Source organism: Panthera onca, chromosome F1 (assembly GCF_046562875.1).
Source record: "Panthera onca isolate mPanOnc1 chromosome F1, mPanOnc1 haplotype 2, whole genome shotgun sequence".
NCBI lineage: Eukaryota > Metazoa > Chordata > Mammalia > Carnivora > Felidae > Panthera > Panthera onca.
Window position 1 is genome coordinate 61,893,425 of NC_138355.1, and position 19,317 is coordinate 61,912,741.

Here is a 19,317-nt window from a genome sequence, read left to right on the forward strand (position 1 = left end):
TTTGTATTTCATATGTGAGTCCATTTTCCCTCCGCATCCAGGTTACTGGAATTAACCCAGAAGATGGCAGTGCTGCAGGAAGAGCCCGTGATTGTGAAGCCACGGCCGGGAAGACCCAGCGCCCAGAACCCTCCATGGAGAGGTAGCAGCACTTTGAAAGGGCAGCACTCGAGGTTGTGGTCAAAATGTACAGAAATCACATTTTATTTCTGTGTGTCTTAGTTATGATGCCCTAGAAGTAACCCCAAGAACTCAGTAAAGAAAGGTGGCCTCAGAGTGGTAACAGGGCACTGTCATCGTCAGGTCCTCTGAGCCAGAACGGCTCTTTTGGTCCATCTCCTGTGAGTGGGGGGGAGTGCTCCCCTCCCCCGACGGCTGACCCGCCTGCCAGACCGCTCTCTGCTACCCTCAATCGAAGAGACATGCCTAGAAGTGAATTCGGTGAGCATTCACATTTTACCTCGCAGTAAACTGGGGCTCCTAGAGGTTTTCCCCCCATCTTTTGAGAATTCTAATGCAAACAACATTTTAGAATTTGGGTCTGCTCGGTATAGAGAAAAAAATTCTTAATTTGTCTTGCTGAATAAATAGTCTGCTGTAAGACCTGCTTTAGAACAGAAAGAGTTTATTATTAACATTAACGTAACATATAAATACATAAAAATATAGACTATGTAACGATAAATATCATTTTTTTGCTTTTGAATTCTTCACTGCAAAGTATAAGCCTTTATCTTTAAATTTCTATGGGGTTCCTCCCTGGAGTATTGTAAAAGTAGCTATAAAAGACTTTATAAATTACAGCCCATTAATATACCATGCTGTACCTATTTATTAAAATACATCTGTAATGCTTGGCAAGGTACGGAGGTCAGGTAACACACACTGAAAACCGTCAGTGTGTGCCGCTGCGGCAGGCCTGTAGCCCAAAGTCCCTGCCGGTGCTGTTAACGTACGTTTTCTTGCTGTTCTTTCCGTCAGACAGCTCGCCTTAATCCTTTAAGTCTGTTTGTAAGTTTGGGATCTCCCCTCATGTGTATTAGGAGACCCGTTTTTAATGTTGCTTTCTAGGTAGAGTTGAACCCTGACCTGTCCACAATTGGTCCGTTTCTTCTGAAAAACCCATACAAGGGCTCTGTTCTTTCTCTCTCAAGGATCAGTGGACGGGCCTCCACCTCGTCCTCGATGGTCATCTGAGGCATCTGGGAAACCCTCTGCCTCTGGTAAGGGATCTGAGTGTGTCGAGAGTCTAAAATCCCAGGGTTTCTTACTCTTCCTCGGGGCGAAGATAAGGCAGGATAAATCTAAGTCCTTTCTCTGGCCTTCAGCGGATCCAGGACCCGGTGCAGCTCCCATGGCGAACAGCAGCTCGAGAAGCTCTTCCCCTACTAAGGTGATGGATGAAGGCAAGGTAAGTTCTGCAGGTGTTCTGAGTCGTAACTAGGTATTTCAGCAAACACTGAACTTCTGCAACATCCTCTCTCTGCATCATCCATCTGTGTGCCTGTTATATCTGTAGTATCTCATTTATTTTTTTAAAAAGCAAACTGTTGCCCAAGACCCCGAAGGCCCCTCAGCTCCCAGCAGTCCATCTGTGGCTGAGCAGTCGGTAGTAGTAAGTACTTAGAGGTCGAGGACTGAACTGAGCTTGTACTTGGTGTATTTCTGAAAGGGAAGCAGACACTAATCTGCTTGGCTTTAAATTGCATGGCAGTATTGATCTTGTCGTCTTTGACTTGAAAGTGTTGCTGGGTTGCTGAAATCTGACTGGTTGGTTTTCCTCCTTTTGCCTGTTTTGGTTAGGCCGTTCACCTGTTCAGAACATCTCTTGTAATGAACCAAAGAATGTGGAAAGCCCCCACTCCAGCTTTGCATTGTGTGTGCCTCGGCGTTAAGCGTTGTGAGGCGAAGGAAAGTAACTCTATATAGAATTCACCGTCACACCAAGTGTGGCATTTAAGAATATCTCCAGTTGTACGCTAGGCAGACGCTGTCTTGAGTAATCTGAAATTACGGACTGGCCAGGGAAGAATGTTTGCTGCAGGTGAAATCCTCACCGGTGGAGATCTGTCCTTACCTGCCGTGTGGGTTTCCAGCAGTACCCTTCGGTTACGTTCACACGAGCGTGTTCTCTACCAGAGCCACACCGGTCCTCACAGTGCTTCTCTGTGTGGAAATCAGAGTATGCGTGGTCGTCTAGAATTTCCAACCCATTTTCCCACAGGAAAGGAGGTCAGGGTCTCTAATGAGAAAGCACAGCATTACTGGTGAATGAAGGTAAATATGAGAGCTCCACCTGCCTCCCTGTATGGAGAACATTGCTTCTCTAAGATTCCGTGCAGGACTCGAGGGACATGCGTCTCTTGAGGTCTTTTTATCCATGGGCGTCTTGGACAAGATCTGAAACCCTGGAGTAGACTTCAGAGAGTAGAGGCCCCTTTGTTAGGTTGGGGGAGCAGAAGTGCCGGTAGGCGGGGGAGGCCAGGCAGACGTGATCCTGAATGGCAGCCTGGCTGTTTACATGCCGTGTGGCCTTCAGCAAATTAATACTTTGTGTCTCTGTTCCTTCATGTTTAAAACAGGATGTTCATACTTGGAGATTGAGAGATCTGCAGATTAAATACATGAAATTGAAGGCACGCTGAATGGTGGCTATTGTCACATGTGTAGAAAGCGGATTTTTCAGCCCCTTGTTCTGTCCATGCTTAGTATGGAAATAGTGCCCTGTTGTGGCAATGGGAAGCACATGGGGTGAAGGGGTTGCCCTAGGAATGGATTGTGGTGTTTGTGGTAGGATTTCTTAGCAGTCACCTCTGTTAATGTCCTTCAGCAGTCCTCTTGCTTTCTCCGCCTTGCGTATTCTAGCAGTAATAGGACAGGGAAGGTGTTAGCTCCTGGGTCATCCCTTTAACCTGCCTGAGCTGCCAGTGGGAAGAGACGGGAGGGGTAAAGCTTTGTCACACCGGTTGTCCTTTGGACAGGTGCCTGACCTCTGCTTCGTTGGGTCTCAGCTTTTATTGGTGTTGGTGCTTGTGTGTGTTATACCCGAGTCTTCCAGAATTTTAACTGCTTCTGCTCCGCAGGTTCCTATGGCTGCAAAAGGGCCTCCTCCTTTCCCAGGGGTGCCCCTCGTGAGCTCGCCCGTGGGAGGCCCTCTACCACCCCCCACTCGATACGGACCGCCACCCCCGCTCTGCGGGCCTTTCGGGCCTCGGCCGCTGCCCCCACCATTTGGTACGGTAATTGAATGGTAGTAATTGACTTGTAGAGTGGAATTCATCTTTTCTCCCTGTTCCTTGTTGAAATTTTAATAGTGGCTTTTACAGGGCCATCTACTAAAAGGGCAAAAGCAAGCTGAGTACGCTTTCTTTTGGGCACGTTGGGGGCTGCACAGTCCTCCTATACGGAGATGGGCAGTAGGTATCTCATAGACCAGAGAGATTTCTAGAAAGCCAGAAATACTACTTCTGCAGATGGATAGAACTCCCTCTCCCAGCTCAAGAGTTTACAGTGTCCTCTGGACCACAGACATCGGTCAGGAAACAAAGCTTGTAATCACCACGATGGAAGGATATGCAGGGGATCAGAGACGGTAGGAGAGAGAGATTGGACCTTCGGTCCCCACCTTGGGAATCACGGGTAGGGCAGCGTTGGCTCTAAGAGAAGGGAGCATTTAATTGGGGGGTGGCCAGAAGGCCTTTCCCCGGTGGGGCAGGCTCCCGGGTCTGGTGGCGCGTCGGGTGGATGCTGAGCTACTGCCTGAAGTTTTGACACGGCGGCAGACAGGGAGATGGTCCTGTCACACTTCTTTGTTGCAGTAAAGCCCTTATTTCAGTCTGTCTTCTTGCTGTGACACACGGTGCTTTCAAGTACAAACCAAGCCCTTGTGAGACAGAGCTGGCAGAACTGTGGGACAGAAAACACACAAGCTAGGTCGAGGCGCGTCTAGATCCTGCTTGTGTTGTTTCCTGGCCGGCCGGCCGGCCGGCGGCCTAGAACTTCACTTTGCCTCCTGCCTGAAGTGCGGGTGCCGCCACCTGGCTTCTCAAGTTGTGAGAAATTAAAGACTGACGTGCCCACGTGTGTTCGCGTGCTTTTACGTGACTTACTCTTTCCAGGTCCTGGCTTACGTCCACCACTAGGCTTGAGGGAATACGCGCCGGGCATTCCACCTGGGAAGCGGGACCCGCCTCTCGACCCTCGAGAATTTCTCCCGGGACACACACCTTTTAGACCTTTAGGCTCTCTTGGCCCGAGAGAGTACTTTATTCCCGGTACTCGACCACCACCGCCAACCCACGGCCCCCAGGATTATCCGCCTCCACCTGCTGCAAGAGACTTCCTGCCTTCTGGCTCCAGAGACGAGCCCCCCGCTGCCTCACAGAGCAGCAGCCCGGACTGTTCACAGGCTTTAAAACAGAGCCCGTAACTCTGACCTCTGATGTTCAGTCTGAGAGAAAGTGGGCTGGGCACATTGGTTACGGTAAAGGATTTCATTGGCTTCAGAATCCAGAAGTTTATTTTAAAAGGTATGTTTTTAGAACCAAGCTGCCCTGGCAGTGTGCATTTTTGAGCCAAACAATTGAAAAATACCATTTACCCCCCTAAATAAAAACCACCTCATAAGCTAGAGCCTTCTGACAACCTTGAAATGTGCAATAAAGAATACCTGTGTTCTAGTTAACGTAGCGCGTAACTGCTCCATGATTTAGAGTCCTGAGAAATATGAACATTTCCTGTGGAAATGCTAGAACATGTATTTCCATTTATTATCCTGTTTTTAGTGTGCACCAGTTGAATACAGAGCAATGGTGTTTATAAGCTTGGTTTTTTAAAATATCTGGTCGCAAAGACTGTTACGCTAAAAATGTTTACTAAAAGATCATTAACTCTCCCTTCTTGCTGAAGTTCTTTGTAGTAATAGTTCATAAAAATTTGGTTATTAGTATTTCCCAAGTGTCTGTCGATTCATTGGATTGCTTTCTCACGAGGACTGTGCCATCTTGGAACCGTGTAAACACGGGCTCCCAGAGCTGGAGTCGTGACCCGGCGGCAAGCTCCCTGCTGCTCACTGTGGGGGGGGGGGGGGGTGGGGGGGGTCAGCCTAACGTCCCCTGGGAACACCACAACCGCGCGTCTCCCTTGACCTTCAGGGAGGCCTGTGGGCCCTTACTGTACGGCATCCGTGTGCTTTCCGGTGACTTTCGTTGCCTGGGTGAGAATGCTCTCCTGAGGATGAGTTTCCATCGGGGAAGAGTCGTCTGACCTGATGTTACCTTTACCATTCTTGCTTTGAGGGTGCAAAACAGAAAACTGAACAGGATGTGTTGTGACCATAAGAAGTAAGGAAATTTCTTTTTAAAAAAGTAGAATGTAGTATTTCTCCCATCCTTTGCCTCTGGTTTTCAAGGAATATGGGGGAAAGGATCGGAAGAGGGCACTACTCTGAGAAAGGGTGGTTTAGGACCTCAGTTCTTCCTGTTGATTACCAACCACTCCCACATCAAGACTGGAATGTTGGCACTTAGATTTGAAAATCGGTAAGCCTACGAATCTGGGATTATGCCATATTTAAAGTCCTAACTATCCCCATTTCTATGCCACGTCTTTGAAACAACGTTTACGATTTAATCAAAATTAGAAAAGGCTGGTATTCACTACTGAGGCTATGCTTTCCCCTTCTCCGAAGTTCTGTGACATCCTGATACTACTGAAACCTAGACCATGACTTGTCGTAAATTTAATGTACTAACAACACGCTATGAAATAAAAACTAAAGCTTAGCTGTGAAACAAAGATTTCTCTTTGTACTAAACTAAGAAATACCACTTTAGGAAGATAACCATTGAAAGAAGACCACTCTTCAAAATTCTTAAGGAATACAGAAGTAGTTCTGCAGGAAGAGAATTCATATGTAGGTCTTCCCATTTCATGTCAAGAGAGGAAACGTAAGAGGAACACCTCCATACTTAATCGCATAGGTTGTTTTTAACTGGGTAAAATACGATTTAAGTCCGCAAATGCAACTTTTGAATATGTCGGTCTCTGGACACAAAAATTAGGCAGTTCATACGATGTCTCGTATATAGTGTTAGAATATAGGTCATACCTGCTAGGAGACAGAAGCAAGTAGGAAAGGTGCATTAGATCTATTTTAAAATCAGAGCCAGTCTTTTTTGCCGCGAACTTTTTCCGGGGTCTGTCCTGTATCTCCTATTTCTGCACAGTCCGTGACCTGTAGAGCAACTCGAGTACCTACCGCTCACCCGAGCCGCTGTGAGCCTGCCGTAGTCGGCGCCCAGCCCAGCCTCGGACGGCGCCGCCGCCGCAGCAGGGTCCAGGGGAGCCCAGCGCCTGGGGGGTGGAGGTGGGGGAGGGGGTCCCTGGGCTCCAGCCATTCCAGAAGCCGTCACCGGCTAAGCGTGGATCTGGGCTTAGTGGCTAAACCCATCTCGTTTCTGAGGCAGCCGTGTTTCGGCCTGAAAGCATTTCGACCACAGCGACCGTTCAGTAGCTGAGTTTTTTCATTGGAAAGTGAAAAGTAGTTGGTGGGAAGCACCGTGTTCTGGGTCTACTGCTTCGAGGTGATCACTTGTTCTGTCATTCCGTTCGGGTCTGAATTAAAGCTCGGCTAATCACAGCATCCATTAAACTTCTTTAATACTGGTGTGAAAGGCAACTGTAGTTCATACAGACCATTTATGTGAATGACAGGAGATGCTCCTTCATATAAGTTATCACTGACATACATGTCTTACGGTCTATGAGAAAAGAGAAAGACCAACGTATCAGTTTTGCTACATTTTAATAGTAGGTACTTCACGGGATTATTTTCTCGGTCTCGTCAGCAACATCGAACAGAAGGGACTGCGTGCTCTCCAGGCTACAGCGTGCCGTCAAGCACCTCAGGACGTTTACACGACTTGGAGAAAATGTGGTTCTTGCCCCTTGAGGAGCTGACGGTCTGGGGGCCGACAGCTCCCGCTCTGAGGGTGGAGTGAACAGCAAGGTAATTTATTAAGGCAAATTCTTCCCCTCGAGCTATCGTGGACTGAATCATCTTGGGATTAGTCTAATCAAAACGAGAGAAAGGATTAATTTGGCTGGGAATTCCTCCAGGCTCACAGTTTATAACCCCCCTCTTGGAACAGAACTGACAGACAACGGAAGGCAAAGACCAGCTCTCGAGAAGCGCTCAAGGGCTAGAACACTTCATTGTGGCTACTTATTTTAAAAAGCAAACGCTGAAGGGACGCCTAGGGGTCTTCGGCTAGTTGAAAAACAGGCCAAGGACTGGCGCTGCATTCCCCTCATGCTAGCGCTGGGCATTTAAAATAGTATTAAATATGTGGGTTCTACGTCTGACCCACAGAAAGCCCACCCCAAACCTTCCTGTCCCGTGTATCAAATATCTACCTCGGGTGTACTCTGGAAGTTTTATTTACGCCCCATTAAGTCAAAAGTAATGTAAATAGTCAAATTATAGTAAGCTCATGACCTGCGTATTTCCCTAGGGATGAAAGTCAGAATATCTAGGAAATAAATGGCGATCCTATCTACCTACGTAAAGAAACCACAGAGGAGCTCCAGGTTTTGCACGCTCCCCACTTGAAGAAGAGGGGTGCAGGCTTTAAGGTTTCACAATCAGTTGTCAGAAAAACAGCAGTTATTCCTGCAGTGTCTCGTCAGCATCGGACTCGGGTTAACACGACTCAGAAGACGTTACGGAGCCGTCCAGACACCTGCAGTTGTTCTGAGACGGTTCCACCGTTAACGCTGGAGTCGCCCTCAGGACAGCGGTGTGTGTGACGTAGCGGACCCGCCCGTCGACTGGACCACAAATCCGCGCTCTCGAAAGCGATCCGGTCATCTGGAACGCTCCCACAGGGGACACCGATCCGGCCAAGGCACACGATTTCTAAACAGGAGAACTAGAGATCGGGGTGAATTCAGGCCACGTCTGAGGAGCCGCCTATACAATTCCAGACTGACCTCCCTGGGCAGCAAAATCTGGTCCAGTTCCTCTCGGGAAAGTTTCACACCATCCCACCCACATCAGCCCAAAGTCTGGCGTTAACTCAAAAAACCAAAAAAGCATACTGGAGCAGAAGTGAACCGACGTGTACATTCTAGCACAATCTTATTGCTGTATTAGTTTCGAAGGTGAGCACATCCTACGACAGCAGTGTTGTTCCAGGAAGCAGGGCAGGAACAGCGGTAAGTTAGAAGAGAGACTACGAATTGCACAAACACTAGAAAAGTAAAAACAGGTTTCAAAACTACAACAAGCCTGTATCCAAAGGGGTCGTCCGTGTCAGCGGCGTGCGGACTGTGAATGCTGCGGACTCGCTCTGGCCTCCCGGCGTGGGCGCGGCCTGCTTCCTGCCTGGCGGAGGGGGCTGTGCTACACGAGCTAGGATGGTCTCTACTGAGTGGTAGGATTCACAGACGTTCCAGGTCACCCATGTCAGGATCATTCCTTGTGCAAAGTCTGATGTAGGTGAAGATAAAGTGGTTTCTTGGTCAATAACTGCAATTTCTTTCTTTTAAAGTCAGTGGGTTTCTTGTATCTGTAACCACAGTAGAAAGATCATGGTTTAAAACACTTTGAGAGCTGACCTAGTCTTTGGTCACATACCGAGAAGAACTACTAGTCACCGTTAAACTAGCATGAATCCTGTGTGTGCGTCACTTACAGTTCTATTACAATCGGCCCCGCTTTAATTTCATCCATCTCCATGAAAGCAAAGCACTTGGTGCTGGTGAACCTTTTTTTAGGCTTGTAGTGTTTGAATTCAAAGAAGATAGCTGCACCTAAGGGATTAAAACAGACCACATTAGCCACAGACGCAGACTTTCACGTGCCCACACATTTATCTTCTCCGATCAGATCACCGGAAGCGCATGGAGAAGCAGCAGGCGGCATAATTTACAAAGTGACCTTTGTCAAACAATCGCCCTGATGCTAGGACTCTCATCACCCAAAGCTCTTCTCCGTCTGAACGCAGTGACCTCTGTCCACATCCTCCCAGTCCTACAAAGCACAGCAGAACTTCCTGAGCTGGGCGGCCTCAAGATCTCATGCACGTTCCCACACGGGTAGAATCGTAAGCCACTGAAGGACAGAACCTCTTCAATAGCACAGAATGAACACACAGGATGCTTGTGAAGTATTAACATTATCCACAGAAACTCACTAAGTAGCAGAGGCCTGTAAGCGTTCATGAAAAAATTCAAGCTTACGTCATTTCTCCTGCTGAGAGAAAAGCTCAAAAATTCAACTTTTTTGAGTGTCTCAGAGTTCAAACAACATAGATCGTGTGCCGGTTCAGTTTTTAACTGCCATCTACTTCCTAGGACCTTTTAAGAGTGTTCGGAGCACTGTCCTGTTTTTCCCAGAATCCCCTATGTTTGGGTACCGATGGCGTATCGGAAGGCAAAGTCTGGAGAGCAAGCCTATTCCTGCGTCACCCCTTCCCCAATGATCAGGCGGGGAGGAAAAATTCACACGTTCTGACCTCCCCAAAGGTAAGCCCCACAGAAAGCAGCTCAAAACAGAATAAGCTGCCTCGTCAACGTGGGCACGAACAGTTACTTTCTAAAGAGGGCGTGGAAACTAGTTGGGGGTAAGCTGGGGTCTCACTCTCAGCCGGCTACTTAATTCTGCCTGCACCGCAGCGGTGCCAGATCTTGCTTGGCTTTTAAGGACGACATGCATCCGGTACCTCAACCGCTGACAGAACCCACGGGTGACAAGAGGTTTAACGTTCAGAAATGTGTGTGCAGTCCTGGCACCCGGGTCCGCCTGTCCCAGCAGGCAGCGGGACGTGGCTGAGGCAGAGGTGGGCACACTCGACCCTCGACCGCCCCGGCACCCGCCATCCCCAGGAGCGTGACCTTCCGGGTCTACAAAAGGGTCCCTTCTCTTTCCCCTCCGATGGTAGTAAGTGAGGCAAGTTTGGGATTAAAAACCTTAAACAGATTTTTAAGACGGCAGATCACATTTCTTAGTCTCTGCAGCTATGGACCCATCTGCTTGTCCGCACGCCTGTGTCTGGGGTCTGAATAAATGTGAAAATAAAGTCACATTTGACAACAGGACCGAGGTCCAAATACGATGCCATCCTCTCAAGGAACTTAGTCATGCGCATCGTGAGTAGGTAATATATTTCCGGCATCCCTGGTGGGCACTGCTTTGTTCTTTGTGGCATTTAGAAGAAAGAAGAGAATGTGAAAGGGGACTAGTGTACGGAGATGAACGGAAATGCTTGGAAACATGAAAAAAGTTTTCATTTCAGTTGCGACTATATAACACTGTCCACCATAAATTCAAAGCTAAAGAAAATGAACGGAATCAAATTCTGAATACAGTTGTACTTTCAGCATCTTGGGAGTCAAGTCCTCAGGAACACAGCACCAAAAAACCCGGGGAAGCGAGCCCACGAAATGGTCCCCATCTCTCCATATCAGAAACACTTCCCAAAGCAAGGGACTTAAATGCAAATGTTTTCACATTTTCATGCAGAAGGCAGAACTGCGCGCTGAAACGTCTTGGACCTGGGTCCTTAAGCACATCCACCTCTGTATTCTTCTAACAGCGATTCGCAAACTTTGGCGCACCTCGGAATCGTGTAGAAGACCCCCAGAACCAGAGCGCGGGGCCCAGCCCGGGGGGGGGGGGCGGGACTCAGGAGGGCCTGCCACTCACACCTGGAGCCACTGCACCGACGGACCCCGGGGAAGACCGTCGTTCGGGGTGGAGCAGAGGCCACGGCAGCACCGGATCCGAGAAGTAAAATGTCAACTATTTTAGAGGATGGAGCGATCGTTCAAGAGGCTCTTCTGTATCTTGTACGAGCTTCTTGCAAAGCGTGAAAACGTCAACAACCGCCAGGGAATCTGGGGTGAGAAAGGGCCCGAGGCCTTTTCACAGAACACGACGGTCCCCCCCGGGGCAGGCGGCTCGGAGAAGCATTCGGTCCCAGGAGCCATCTGACTTGGAAGCGGAACTTCACCTTTTCCAAACTTTGCTTTTGCTCCTTCCCATCCTCCTCCTGACCAAGCACAAGGTGCGGGGTCCTCCTTCCCAAAAACTGCAGCTGGAAAAACAACTTGTTCTGTCAACTGTCAGCCTCCACTGCCGAGGAGCCTGAGGGAGCCGCTGCCCCCTCTGCCCCTTAGGATGCAGAAAACTTCATTTGGTTCATTGTTCACGATGATGAGGTTTATTATCAAAGACCGTTTTTTGTTTTGTTTTTTTTTTTACATTTATTTATTTTTGAGAGACAGAGAAAGAGCATGAGCGGGGGAGGGGCAGAGAGAGAGGGAGACACAGAATCCAAAGGAGGCTCCAGGTTCCAAGCTGTCAGCACAGAGCCCGACGCGGGGCTCGAACTCACAGACCGCAAGATCATGACCTGAGCCGAAGTCGGTCGCTCAACCGACTAAGCCACCCAGGCGCCCCCAAGACCATTTTATTATCTAACGGTTATCTATGACACAACTAGCTAATACAATGCCTAATTCCCACATCTGAAAAATCGATATTGCGTTCAAGTCAATGAACACCGTATGACATGTACTTCTGCCGACCGCGCTAGGCCACCGGGCACAGAAACACCAACGGGAGGAGAACTCTGGCCACGAGAAGCCAATGCAATGATTTACCATCACGAACCAACCTTTGGTTAATTTTTCAACATGCTTCTGGAGCTCAATGTCCACATTAAAATGAACATACGTATCTTCTTTTCTTGAAGCCACAGGAGTATCTTGCACAGGAGTTAAATCTATGCCATTCAGATCTAGAGAGGAAAGAAGAGTTTCAAATACAGAGACTCAAAAACTGCAAATGAACCACAGAGCGTTACGTTTCCTCCAGAGGCCTGGCAAAAGCAGAGAGGAGATTCTTGGATAACAGACACTCCCTTTGGCGCGAACGGGTTCCTACAGAGCTTCTGGTGTCAGGAGGTGTTGGGGGGGGGGGGGCAGGGGGCTGGGGACAGGGATGGTGGCGGGGGCGCGGGGGGGCGGGCTCGGGGCCAAGGGCGAGGAAGCCCTGCCGTGACTGGGTGCAAGTGCAAGTCTGAAGCGACAAAATTCGATCCTTATTAAGAGGTGAAAAGAACTCTTGTCGTCCTTCGGCCACTACCCTGTTGTCTGCAATACAAATTTGGAACGTGAATCCTATTCCACGGTGGGGCCCCTACCCCTATTTTCCAACCCTGATCAAGTGCATGGCGTGGAAAGGCCTCTAATCGAACATGACCAGAATTCCCCTGTTGTACTCAAGTCAGAGCCCAAACAATGGACATAGAAGCTGCCAATGAAACCGTTCCCTAAACGGGTAATTTTTTATACGCATTACCTACATTCTGATTGTATCTGCTATAAAGTAACCTGATTTACAACAACCAGATGGTACACCGTGTGTGGTGTGTGGCTTTAGTTTCCTGCAGCCAGGAATCTGCAGCTTAATCAGATTCAACATGGACTCACTTAACGTCTGGCGTTTCTGTATGATTCCACTGACTCCTATCTTAGGGAACTTAAAACAATTTCGTACATTCGATTATTTCAGCTCCTAAACACGTTTACCCAAAAACATGTTTCGGTTCAACGTGTACGCAAGAGGAACATCATATCTACCTCCTCATCATGACGCTTTTCTGTTTCACAGTGTGCAGTCCCACATGAGATATGAGGTTTACGAATGGCCTATCAAATAACGGTGGGTATGAATACTTTCCAGTAGACCAGGGATTTGATAGCTGCGAACAGCAGAGGTTCAAGTATTGAGCAGCAGTCGGTGGGGCATGGGGTCCCCACGTCAAGAGTCTTCTCTGTGTCTGAACTCACGTTTCTTTTATGAGATACTACTGAGCCCACGGGACGGAATATACTTCTACGACTAGTAAAAGTTCTTTCCGTGTAATGTCAGTCCCTGTTTCCTTGGTTTGCCTCAAAGTGCAGACGGACTGAGATTATTTGTGCAGTTACGTCTGAATAAAAGTATGACAACTTCATGTGCAGTCACCCAAGAATCATTTCTAGAAGACCAATGGCAGCTTCACAATAAAGTGCTGGATGAAAGGCGTTGACACCAGCAAATGCTTTCAATCAGTGTGCTGTCCATCTTAAACCAAAGACTAAAAAAGCGGTTTTCAAGGAATCACTGGTGTGTCCCACTGGACAGGAGAAAAAACGAATCCTCAAGACAATCACCCTTAATAAGAAACACATCACTTTTTAATGCCCCTCAGGATGACGTTCAGATATGGATGTTTATAGACGCGTCCCACTTCCTGTCTCCAGGGATGATGCACCGGAGGCCTGATTCTCACCCACCCCTGCAGGGCTCCTCTGTGCCTCAAGCATTACAGCAGGAAGCAGAGAACCCGGCGGGGAGGGGGGGGGGGTTGGGGGGCAGTGGGGGGGGGGGGGGGGCGGGTTGACAGGAGAACATGGGGCTTCGCAAAGAAAACCACACACCCTGAGAAGGTGAGCAGAAGGATCTGCTATTAAAGACAGCGTGTATGTCTAGTCAGTGTCTATGTCCAGATGGAATTTTAAGAATATAGACACATACGGGGTGCTGGGTGGCTCAGTCAGTTGAGCTCTGGCTCTTGGTTTCGGCTCAGGTCATGATCTCACATTTCGTGAGTTCGAGCCCCACGATGGGCTCTGAGCGGACAGTGTGGAGCCTGCTTGGGATTCTCTCTCTCCCTCCCTCTCCCCTCCCCTGCTCACGCTGTCTCTGTCTCTCCCAAAAAGATAAAAAAAAGAGATTTACAAAAACACCCTCAAAAGCAACTGTGCACGAAGGTTATAAATAACAAAGTATTTTTAGTAAACCTCTCAGAAATATTCAGTGAAGGAAAGAAGACAGCTTCCCAGGGATTTTACCTCGGTGTAGAATGAACTCAAATGAGCTGTCGCAGAGGCGAGAACCCACCCCCACAGCCCCTCACGTCCCAAACGAGAATCAACATTATAAAATTCACAAGAGGCGAAAATGTACACAGAGTTATTTACCCTTTACACTAACTGTAATATAGGGGTCGATGCACTGCCCCGCATCCTTCAGACCGATTTTCTCAATTCTGATAGTGAGTAACGTCATTCCCGGTTCTGACGGCAGCCTTGGCAATAAAGTACCTGACAACAGAACAGCAAAGAAAGTGAGCCCCACCAGCAAGTTCAGAGTCAGTATTTTAACAACCCAGAGAAGACAGAACCTTGCTCTCACCTGACTCGGTAACCAGCCAGCCCTTAACTGGGGTTTCTGAAACTCCCAAACACTCAACGTTATTCTTTTGGACAAGTATTTAATGTAATGCAAGACACATCTACGCTTCCTTAATTCATATTCAACACCAAAGTGTAAGTAAGTCCAGTTTGTTAAAGATTCAACTCACTAACTTCAGGAAGTCCAATTACAAATTACCACACACTTAATACACTCCTACACACACACACACGTCACCTGTACTTACAAACGTAACATAGATTTCGTATCTCTATATGAAGTAGGAGAAAAAACACAGAAAGAGCTTTTCAAACTCTTATATTATCCCAAAGTTTGAGAAACTTAACACCAGAGTCAATCAATAGATCTTTTAGTTATTAACGGAGGAAATAACTTACAACGTAGTATTTGTGTATTTAATTAAATAACTTTCTAGTCTGACCTCCCACCCCTTTCTGCACCCTATTCTGTATGACCTGTTCTCTTGGAAGTTAATCCTGCTGAGACGGCACGCACGAGAGGGAGTGCACGCTGGCAATCTCCTGGATGCACGCATCAACTAAGCTTTCTAAAACTGAAAATGCCCTGGACCCACACACACGTTCCCGACCGTGATCTGAAGGAAGACATAACTGTACAGTTTGTTAGCTTATTTCTTATCATTACAGAGAACAGAGGTGGAAAAGTCGATTTGAATCTAATACATATACAGCATCTCAAACTACAGAAGCTAACATTTATCGAGGACTTTCACTGACATTCTCCCAATTTCTATCCAACCACGTGTTATCCTACTTTTAATGATGAAGTATGTGAAATGTGTGAATCGATCCACTTACTGCCTTCAAAAGAGTACATTTAATTAACTGCAAACAGGCTTGAGTGGATTTGGGGGGAGGGAGGAGGTGATAAAAACGCCCTCAAGTCGGATCTATGAAACCACGACAAGATATACAACACTACAGATCAGAAGCCACGGAACTGTACCCTTCGAATGAGTGGATTTTACGCCATGAAAATTACTACAAACGTCCCAGTCTTCACTGGTGACACTTGTGAAAACTTCGAGCTAATGAAAAGTCGGAAGTGAGGAGGCCAAAAGGGAACACTGAGAGCAGCATTCCACACCGCTTCAAAGGTGAAATTACGTTACCTTTTCACATGAAACAGATCTTGGCCACCTTGCCATATTTTAACACATTTTCAATAGTCAAACGTTTTCTCATATTAAAGATAAGAGGTCTCTTACTGCATCCACTGTCTCCTTCAAATATGTTAATTGGCGAAAACTGACAAACATCAGAAGAGCAAATGAAACAAGGACGTGGCTTCATGGAAACCGGAAAGCAGGCATCCGGGAACCGTCACTTAGGTCAAAAGATACACACTACCCCAGGGGCTCCCTTCTACCACCACCCAAAGTTCTTCTCATCCTTCGCTATCCTGGCTTTCAAAATAATTACCGAAAAGCACAGTGTAATGATGTTCTGCCTGCTTCTGCCGGTAGCTGTAACTTGTTCGCCTGTATGACCGCACGGTACGGGGGTATATGGTACGTGGGGTTTATCAACGTAGCACAGTTTCTGTACTCATTCTTCTGTTGGCAGGCATTAAGAGGGGCTCCAAGTTTGGAAATTGTTTGGACCAGTGCGGCTGTAACATCCCTGCGCACATATTCTAACGTATGTAAGCACACATTTGCAAAAGAGAGGGACCACCAAGTCACGCAGGGCATCGCCCCCCTTTTTACCACGTAAAGACAACCTGTGTCCAAAGTGCTTGTGCAGAGGCCCACTTCAGCACTGCACCCACAGCCCCACCCTCCAGGACACCCTTCTCTTTGGTCCGTTTAAGGTGTGGAGAAACGTTGATCCAGTTTTAATAGGCACTTCTCCAATGACTGACTGAGGTGGAGGCGCTTTTCGTTTCAGAATGAGCATTGGGGGTGCCTGGGTGGCTCAGTCGGTTCAGCGTCCGACTCTTGATTTTGGCTCAGGTCATGATGGCACGGTGGGTGGAATCGAGTCCCGCCTCGGGCTCTGTGCCGACAGCCCGGAGCCTGCTTGGCATTCTCTCTCTCTCTCTCTCTCTCTCTCTGTCCCTCCCCTGCTTACTCACTTCCTCTCTCTCTCTCAAGATAAATAAACCTAAAAAAAAAAATTTAGGATGAGCATTTGGATTTCCTCTTTACTGAAGTATCTGTTCGATTATTTTGCACATCTTTTATTGGAATGTTCACCTTTGTCTTATTTGCAAAAGTTCATGTTTTCATACAAGCTTTTGTTGGATGCGTGTTTTGTAAATAGCCTCTCAGTGACTTACTTTAAAAAGAAACTTTATATTGAAGGATTATATATTAAAAAGTATATAAATTGTGTACAAATTGTAAGTATAGCTTAATGGATTTTCACAAAGTGAACACACCTGCATAACTGCCACCAGATCCAGGAAAGATCTTACCAGCACGCCAGGAGCCCTCCTTGTGTCCCCAGCACAACCGAACCACTATCTCCCCTAAGAGATGACAACCATTCTTGACCTAACACCAAAGATTAGTTTTATATGTTTAAAGTGCCTTTCTCTGTTAATGGTGTCTTCTAATTACAATACATGCTCAATGTTAATACAATCAATTTCTTTTTAAATTTTTTTTACACTTTTTTTTTTTTTTTTTTTTTTTTGAGAGAGAGAGAGAGAGAGAGAGAGAGAGCGCGCGCGCACAAGCGGGGGAGGGGAAGAGAGAGAATCCGAAGATTCACAGAATCCGGAGACACAGAATCCGAAGCAGGCTCCAGGCTGTCAGCACAGGGCCTGATGTGGGGCTCAAACTCACCAACTGTGTGATCATGACCTGAGCCAAAGTCGGACGCCTAACTGACTGAGCCACCCAGGAGCCCCTATAATCAATTTCTTAACTCTAAATTCCTTTATACTCACTGCTTTCTGTGTCCTATTCAAGAATCCTTCCCCATTCCAAGATCACGAAGGTATTTTCTTATCTTGTAAGAGCCTTATTGTTTTTCCATCTGCACTTAATTCTATAATCCACTTTGAATACATGTTTGTCTTTGGTGTGTGGAAGGAGCCCAAGCCCATTCTGTCCAACATGGACACCCAACTGTCCCAGCACCACTTATTTAAAAGCCCGTCATTTCCCCCATTGATCCACAGGGCACCTCGATCACAAATCAAGCGTGGGCTGTTCTGGGCTTTCCATTCTGCCTCACAGGACCATCTCTTAAACTTGCAAGGCTATGTAGTTTCTTAATGACTGTAACTTTGTAAGAAGCCTTGACATTTGGTAAAGCAAATTCTCCCCTCGACATTACTTTTCAAGGGGCAACTATATTTGGCCCTTTGCATTCCCATGTAAGTTATAAAAACAGATCTCAAGTTCTTTAAAAAAAAAACCTTTGGAATTTCAGCGAAGTTCAGATCGATTTTACAAACAGTCACATCTTTACAAACTGCTTCTTCTAATCCATGAACTGAAATATACCTTTCAATTTATTAAAAAGACAACATCTCTTGATAGTTTTATTATTTTCTTCACAAACATCTTATACTTTTTTTAATTTTAATTTTTTTAATTTGCATCCAAATTAGTTAGCATATAGTGCAACAATGATTTCAGGAGTAGATTCCTTAGTGCCCCTTACCCATTTAGCCCACCCCCCCCCACACACACCCCCTCTAGTAACCCTCTGTTTGTTCTCCATATTTATGAGTCTCTTATGTTTTGTCCCCCTCCGTTTTTATATTATTTTTGTTTCCCTTCCCTTATGTTCATATGTTTTGTCTCTTAAAGTCCTCATATGAGTGAAGTCATATGATTTTTGTCTTTCTCTAATTTCACTTAGAGTAATTTCACCCTCCAGTTCCATCCACGTAGTTGCAAATGGCAAGATTTCATTCTTTTTGATTGCCGAGTAATACTCCATTGTATATATACACCACATCTCCTTTATCCATTCATCCGTCGATGGACATTGGGCTCTGTCCATACTTTGGCTATTGTCGATAGTGCTGCTATAAACATCGGGGTGCATGTGTCCCTTCGAAACAGCACACCTGTATCCCTTGGATAAATACCTAGTGGTGCAATTGCTGGGTCGTAGGGTAGTTCTATTTTTAGCTTTTTGAGGAAACTCCATACTGTTTTCCAGAGTGGCTGCACCAGTTTGCATTCCCACCAGCAGTGCAAAAGAGTTCCCCTTTTTCCGCATCCTCACCAACATCTGTTGTTGCCTGAGTTGTTAATGTTAGCCATTCTGACAGGTTGAGGTGGTATCTCATTGTGATGATGAGTGATGTTGAGCATTTTTTCATGTGTCGGTTAGCCAGCTGGATATCTTTTTTGGAGAAGTGTCTATTCATGTCTTTTGCCCATTTCTTCACTGGATTATTTGCTTTTTGGGTATTGAGTTTGATAGTTCTTTATAGATTTTAGATACTAACCCTTTATCTGATATGTCATTTGCGAATATCTTCTCCCATTCTGTCGGTTGCCTTTTAGTTTTTCTGATTGTTTCCTTGGCTGTGCAAAAGCTTTTATTTTGATGAGGTCCCAATAGTTCATTTTTGCTTTTGTCTCCCTTGCCTCCGGAGACGTGCTGAGTAAGAAGTTGCTGCGGCCAAGATCCAAGAGGTTTTTGCCTGCTTTCTCCTTGAGGCTTCTGATGGCTTCCTGTCTTACATTGAGGTCTTTCATCCATTTTGAGTTTCTTTTTGTGACTGGTGTAAGACAGTGGTCCAGGTTCATTCTTCTGCATGTTGCTGTCCAGTTTTCCCAGCACCACTTGCTGAAGAGACCGTCTTTGTTTTATTGGATATTCTTTCCTGCTTTGTCAAAGATTAGTTGGCCATATGTTTGTGGGTCCATTTCTGGGTCCTCTATTCTGTTCCATCGATCTGAGTGTCTGTTCTTGTGCCAAAAGGTCTTATACTTCTTTTGTTGGATTTATTACTAGGTATTTAACATTCTATGATACTCTAACAAAAGTTATTTCATTTTCTAAGCAATTGTTGCCTGTTTATAGATAGAATCAATTCTTAAGTACAGACTGTTT

The 19,317-nt window shown here is 46.6% G+C and overlaps 2 protein-coding genes across 10 annotated transcripts in view; one reads left to right on the plus strand and one right to left on the minus strand.

Moving 5' to 3' along the window:
• The window catches only part of MIA3 (MIA SH3 domain ER export factor 3), a 54,978-nt gene extending 50,030 nt beyond the window's left edge, over positions 1 to 4,948 (plus strand). For 3 of the 5 annotated variants that reach the window (XM_060644404.3, XM_060644407.3, XM_060644409.3), the window contains 7 exons: positions 42 to 142; positions 304 to 441; positions 1,155 to 1,223; positions 1,329 to 1,411; positions 1,544 to 1,615; positions 3,084 to 3,234; positions 4,119 to 4,948. In XM_060644404.3, coding sequence (XP_060500387.3) covers positions 42 to 142; positions 304 to 441; positions 1,155 to 1,223; positions 1,329 to 1,411; positions 1,544 to 1,615; positions 3,084 to 3,234; positions 4,119 to 4,429 — 925 coding nt within the window. In that variant the 3' untranslated portion in view covers positions 4,430 to 4,948. The remainder of the gene's footprint in view (positions 1 to 41; positions 143 to 303; positions 442 to 1,154; positions 1,224 to 1,328; positions 1,412 to 1,543; positions 1,616 to 3,083; positions 3,235 to 4,118) is intronic. The other 2 variants (XM_060644406.3, XM_060644410.3) reach the window with 1 other exon arrangement.
• A 1,695-nt stretch (positions 4,949 to 6,643) lies between these two features.
• AIDA (axin interactor, dorsalization associated) overlaps positions 6,644 to 19,317 on the minus strand; it is a 39,451-nt gene continuing 26,777 nt past the window's right edge. Inside the window, exons 7-11 of one of the 5 annotated variants that reach the window (XR_009613755.3) lie at positions 14,035 to 14,157; positions 11,682 to 11,804; positions 8,697 to 8,814; positions 7,565 to 8,570; positions 6,644 to 6,761 (exon numbers count right to left, since the gene is read on the minus strand). Coding sequence is in view for 3 of the 5 variants with exons in the window: in XM_060644416.3 (XP_060500399.1) it covers positions 8,474 to 8,570; positions 8,697 to 8,814; positions 11,682 to 11,804; positions 14,035 to 14,157 (461 nt within the window). In the remaining 2 variants the exon portion in view is untranslated. Of the gene's footprint in view, positions 6,762 to 6,788; positions 8,571 to 8,696; positions 8,815 to 11,681; positions 11,805 to 14,034; positions 14,158 to 19,317 lie in introns of those variants that run through there. The other 4 variants (XR_009613756.3, XM_060644416.3, XM_060644418.3 and 1 more) reach the window with 4 other exon arrangements.